This window comes from Mus pahari, chromosome 11 (assembly GCF_900095145.1).
Source record: "Mus pahari chromosome 11, PAHARI_EIJ_v1.1, whole genome shotgun sequence".
NCBI classification, from domain to species: Eukaryota; Metazoa; Chordata; class Mammalia; order Rodentia; family Muridae; genus Mus; species Mus pahari.
The window spans coordinates 41,709,567-41,715,941 of NC_034600.1; the positions used below are offsets into that span (position 1 = coordinate 41,709,567).

The 6,375-nt window shown below is 39.6% G+C and overlaps 1 protein-coding gene across 1 annotated transcript in view; it reads right to left on the reverse strand.

The window, feature by feature from the left end:
- Gpbp1 (GC-rich promoter binding protein 1) overlaps positions 1–6,375 on the reverse strand; it is a 61,088-nt gene that overhangs the window by 25,323 nt on the left and 29,390 nt on the right. The window contains exons 3-4 of the mRNA XM_021208369.2: positions 1,810–1,933; positions 1,447–1,670 (exon numbers count right to left, since the gene is read on the reverse strand). Coding sequence (XP_021064028.1) covers positions 1,447–1,670; positions 1,810–1,933 — 348 coding nt within the window. The remainder of the gene's footprint in view (positions 1–1,446; positions 1,671–1,809; positions 1,934–6,375) is intronic.

The window sequence follows — 6,375 nt, forward strand, 5'->3', positions numbered from 1 at the left end:
CTGGAGAGATGGCTCAGAAGTTAAGAGCACTGACTGCTCTTCCAGAGGTCCTGAGTTCAATTCCCAGCAACCACATGGTGGCTCACAACCATCTATAATGAGATCTGATGCCCTCTGCTGGTGTGTCTGAAGACAGCTGCAGTGTATTCATATACATTAAATAAATTTTTAAAACAAAACAACCCAAAAAAAGAAAAAAGAAAAACTTATGTCTCAACCAGCAAAATGCCTTTTCAAGACAATGTATGTATGCATATTTACATGTATTTTTTAATGAGAGTTTATGAGGTTTGTAAGTAGGTCACTCATGAAGCTACTAGTTCTAAGGTAAAGTACTCAATTTTCTGTAAGGAATAAAAACAACATAAATATGCCGAAAGATTATGGAAGAAGTTGGAAGAAAAGAGGAAGGGAAATGATTTAAGGCAGCAACAGTCAACACAACAAAACCCTTTCAAGTGGCCAAGGAAACAACTCAGGAGGTAGAGGTACCTGCCCTCCAACTTACCAACCTGACTTCATTCACCTGGATACACATTCTAGAAGGAGAACCAACTCCCAAAAGTTATTCTCTAGAGGCTGTATGAAGTGGCTCATGCCTTTAATCTCAGCACTCGGAAGGCAGAGGCAGGCTCTGTTACTTCAAAGCCAGTTTGGTATATACTGTGAGTTCCATACTGTGAGTTCCAGGGTAACAAGAGCTATGGTGGGTAAGACCTTGTCTCAAAATAGTAGTAATAAGGACAGTGTTTAAGATACTTTGTATCATAATTTCACATTATATATTTTAATTTATATTAGTGGCCATGACTATACTTTAAAAAGTGGACAAAGGAGGAGCAACCGTCTCAGCAAGCTCAGTTCACTGGTGTAGGGAGGTCACTGTGGAACACAGAACTTCACCTCACAAGTGCAGGAAACAGAGAAGGGGATGCCTCCATGTACTAGCATTCTCCTTTGACTCCTTTTATTCTTTTTTGATCCCAAGACCATGCTGCCCACATTTTTAGGCTGAGTATCACGCCTTAATCATAATCCTCTTTAGAACTGGCAGCCTGGTCTACATGACAAATTCTAGGCTATCCAGTGCTACATAGTGAGACCCAGTCTCAGTAAGAGTCAAAGTCTGCCCCCCACAAACACAAACACACTGTAGCCTGCACCAACACACATACAAGCTCAGACACAAAATTAAAAGGCAATAAATAAAAATCTGTGATTCCTCATAAAATAAAGAACCAGGTAACAGTGACTCAGCTTGAATTCAACTCAGCCTGGGCATGAAACCCTTACTCAATACAAAATACCCACAACTGGACAGGCACCTGTTAGGGTGACTCTATAGATAATTACCTGTACTAATTTAAAAAAACACCCTAGGAGTGCCTTGATACTAAAATGGCACTTGCAGAAACATCATTTGTATTAAAATTATGAAAAACTTACAAAATCCTCAGCCTCAAACTGNCTGCGTTCTCTCTTGTCTTCTTTCCTCCCAGTTTCATTGTCAGGGATGCTGTTCTCATGTAGTCNTTGGCTTTTTCCAGAATGGAAAATACTGCTACGAGAACGGGAATTTCCACCATGGTATCCCCCTCGATGATTTATGTTTTCTGTACCATTTCTGCCATGCGTACGCCATCCATTTTTCTCTTTCCTCCCAAAATTACCTTTATTTGATAACAGTAAAGTAATATAAATTCAAAGATAGTTACACTTAACGACTGAATAGAATCAAAACATCCTAAAGATATGAAAAAAAAAAAAAAAAAAAAAACTCAGGAGTTCTATTATTCCTTAGAACATTACCTCCATTAGGACGTCCAATACCAGAATCAAAGCCATCTGAAGAATTGTGTCGTCGACGATTCACATCATAACGATTTTCTGTCCATGAAAAATTTTCAGAGTGCTTCTCAAAATTCAATGATGACTGCAAGAAATACAAATACATTTATTAAACCTAAATTTAACTTTAAAACCGATAACACACTAACTTATATCTAATAGTTTAAATGGTTAAGAATATTTGAAATATGTATGAAAAGTAACGTTTAGTCTTTTTTTCTTCTGCTTTACAGGAAAAAAATGTACATTATCCTGAAAATTTCAAGAACTATTTATTTTTCCAATAATTATGGCAATAGAAAATACTCTAAGAAAAATAAAATACTCTTAAGAAAAGCAAGTTAAAATGTACTGATCTTTCTTGTAACAAAGTATTATATTCTAAGCCCAGTGTGATGGCGCACGCCTTTAGTCCCAGCACTCAGGAGGCGGAGGCAGGTGGATTTCTGAGTTCGAGGTCAGCCTGGTCTACAAAGTGAGTTCCAGGACAGCCAGGGCTATACAGAGAAACCCTGTCTCAGGGAAAAAAAAAAGTATAATATTCTGTACTACATTCTACTTGATATAAACCTTTTCATTCTGTTTTATTCTACAGCAAGAGAAACTGTCAGCTAGGTGTGGTGGCACACACCTTTAATCCCAGCACAGTCAGAGGCAGGTGGATCTTTGTGAGTTCAAGGCCTATAGCCTATAGAGCTAGTTCCAGGCAGCCATGGCTACGCAGAGAAAAGAAACCCTGTCTTGAAAAACCAAAACCAAAAAAAAAAAAAAAAAAAAAAAAGAAAAAAGAAAAAAAGAAAAAAAAGAAAAACCAAAACCAGGAGAAAAAAAGGAAAAGGAGGAGAGGAAGAAAAGGAGGAATAGGTGAAATAAAAATTGTTGTTAAGTGTGAAACATTCTGAGTTTTCCTAGACTCTTCATAAAGTATTAAGTACAAAAAGAGGAGGAAAAAACACAGAAAACCTATTACAAAAATTAGAACTACAAAGTACATGCTTTGTAGAAACATGTTTCTTAAAAATATATATAAATGATATAATCACAATCAAAATTCCCAACTTCAAAAACTTCTGATGTTAATAAAGAGATTTATACATCATCAGAAATGCAAGCTAGATATAGTAGTGCCTGCTTGTCTTTCTTTGCTTTCCTTTTCCTTTCTCCCTTTTTCCTTTTCCCTTCTTTCTTTTCTTCTTCACTTTCAAGACAAGGTCTCAATATGTATCCTTAGTGGGCCAAGAAGCCTAAAAGATTATGCTGACCTTAAGACGAGGGACCTTCTTTAAAAAGATGTAAATTCCATGAACAAACAAAACAAGAAAAGGTAGCTCATGCTTGTCTAGATCGGGAGAAATGAAGAAAGACTGAAAAAATATTATCTAAGGAAGAAAAATGTAAATAAACCTTAATTTTCAATGATTTAAAGTCATTAACTTGAGACCATCAATTCCTCTGAGTCGAGGCTTTGTACAGCAGCATGGGCACCTTAACAGTGCTACCCCAGTGAGGAGCACGTCTGCTCTATCAGCAGCCACTGGCTCCTATACATTCTAGGGGAGGGGTGAGAGAGAACTTGTTTAGTCCCTCCTCCCCATTCCTAACACCAGGAGAGCAGGCAAAATCTTGTGTTTCACAATTCCTATAGTGAACAGCCATGCCATGAATGGAAGGCAGCATTCAGCAATACTCCACTCCTTAAAAAAGCCATGCTTCGAGACTACCCATCCAGGAATCCACCCCATCATCAGCCACCAAACCCAGATACTAATGCTCATGCCAGCAAGATTCTGCTGAAGAGACCCTGATATAGCGGCCTCTTGTGAGGCTATGCCAGTGCCTGGCAAACACAAAAGTGGATGCTCACAGCCAGCTATTGGATGGAACACAAGGCCCCCAATGGAGGAGCTAGAGAAAGTACCCAAGGAGCTGAAGGGGGCTGCAACCCTGTAGGTGGAACAACAATATGAACTAACCAGTACCCCCTGAGCTTGTGTCTCTAGCTACATATGTAGCAGAAGATGGCCTAATCGGCCATCATTGGGAAGAGAGGCTCCTTGGGCTTGTAAACTTTATATGACCCAGCACAAGGGAAGGCCTGGGCCAAGTAGTGGGAGTGGGTGGGTAGGGGAGCAGGGGCGGCAGGGGGGGGGAATAGGGAACTTTCGGGATAGCATTTGAAATGTAAATAAAGAAAATAATAATTAATTAATTAATTAATTGATTGATTTTTTAAAAAAGCCATGCTTCAGTCATGCTCTATCATCCAAGTGGGCCTGAATCTCCTGGATATCCCTTTGCCTTATCTTATCCTTCAGATAACAGGTGTACACAAAACTCAGTTATATTCAACATTTTAGTTAGGTCCTTTGCTTTAAAACAGTCCCTCTATTATGTAGCTCTAGATGTCCTAGAACTCAGCCAGGCTGGCCTGAAACTCCCTGCCCCTCATTCCCCCACCCCTACCCCTCTGCCCCTGGAGTGCTGAGCCTTGCCCCTCAAATAGCTGCTGAAGGGTTGGGAGGAGGGGTGGATATCATCTCCATGAAAGGAGGAAAAAGCATTTTATCAAGCTCAAGATTATCTACTTGTGACTGTTTAAAAGCACCTTGGCTAAAAATCTGGCATGGATGAAAAGAGGAGCTGGTATTAGCTATTAAGGATGTCCACTTGAAAGGACAAGACATTGAACATCACCAGTTACATTTAGCTATGTGCTATGCGTCACATTTATTGTGAGAGTCAATCTACCATGGGTCCAATCTACCATGTATGCTGAGTGTACACCAAAATACAAGGTCTTAATCATTTTATACCAGAGCCCGTTCTAAACAGAAGTAAAACCTATTGGACACTTAATCTATCATTAACAAAACAAACAACAAAAACATGCTCAAAACTGGAGTGACAAATGTTCATTAAGTATGGTATTTGCATGTTGGAATTAATCTTTTTTTTTTTTCTTTTTTTGGTTTTTCAAGACAGGGTTTCTCTGTGCAGTCCTGGCTGTCCTGGAGCTCACTCTGTAGAAACCAGGCTGGCCTCGAACTCAGAAATCCACCTGCCTCTGCCTCCCAAGTGCTGAGATTACAGGCATGCACCACCACTGTCCGTCCTGGAATCAATCTCTTAACCCTTCTCTCTCTAGCTTCCCTCCACAGGCTCGTCTAGATCCAACTTTGGGGTTTGTTTATATTGTGCAACAATAACACCTAATGCTAGGTTACTTTAAGCTGCCTTGAATTGGTAATCCAAGCCTATCTTGTCTGTCCAGAAAAAGAAAGTATTATCACCTACACATCTCCATCACCCAGCACTTTTCCATAGCTTGGTGAATTCTGGCCACCTCCTGCTGCTGCTAGGAATACTGATAGTAGCTTTAATTAATGTTTTACCAGACAAATTAAATGAATTTGGTTTCAGCAATTAATCAGCATTTGACAAAACTGGAACATCACATGAAAATTCAGGTTCAGCCAAGAGTATGTAAGGACTGGTAAGTAGGTAGTTGGGAGAGGAAATCTACCATGTGCCCACCCTGTGCATCCCCCATTCAATTTTTTTTAAATGCTAAAAATGCCAATACCACTATTACTTTTCCCATGAACCATTTCTTACAGTCACACCTGCGTGAATGAACATCAAACAGCAACCTCCTCTGAAACAAAGAGTAAGGTTTTATGTTTGGGGTTTTGGTTTTTCAAAACAGGGTTTCCTCTATGCATCCCTGGCTGTCCTGAACTTGCTTTGTAGACCAGGCTGGCTTCATACTCATAGAACTGCTTGCCTCCACCTCCTAAGTACCGGGATTGAAAGTGTTGACTATCACCACCTGGCAAAAACAGATTTACTGTAAGTGTAGATGATTCTATAAACTAGATGCAAAGGAAGTACATTCCTAGGCCCCTCCTTCCTGCTGTGAACCTCCAAGGACCTTAGGAAGCATGACAAACCAGTGCCTGTCTCAGCTTTATTGTTTGTTAAGTCATTGTCTCGTACCTAACATTCCAAAACAGTAGAAGATATGTTTATTTGCTTGCAAAAAAGATACAAAGTAAGACTTTTCAAAGTCTCCTGAAAAATTGCCAGTGCAGTAAAATAAATAAACAAAACTGTAAAAAGACACAAAAAGTTGATATTCAAGAATGATTGCCTATATAAAAAAATTCAAGATGGACTAGGGCATAGGGTTACTGGTAGTAGAGCACTAACATCTGATAGGCCCTGGATTCAATACCCAGTCACAATAAAGAAGAAAAAACAATATCAACATCAGCAATACCCACAAAGTATGGATTAAGTAAGAATGCTAGGTAGAAGACTAACCTGAGATACATTATTACTACTAAAACCTTAATTAAACAAACAAACAAACAAACAAACAAAAAACCTTGAGCTGGGGGCTGGTGAGATGGCTCAGTGGGTAAGAGCAGCAGACTGCTCTTCCGAAGGTCCGGAGTTCAAATCCCAGCAACCACATGGTGGCTCATAACCATCTGTAACAAGATCTGACGCCCTCTTCTGGAGTGT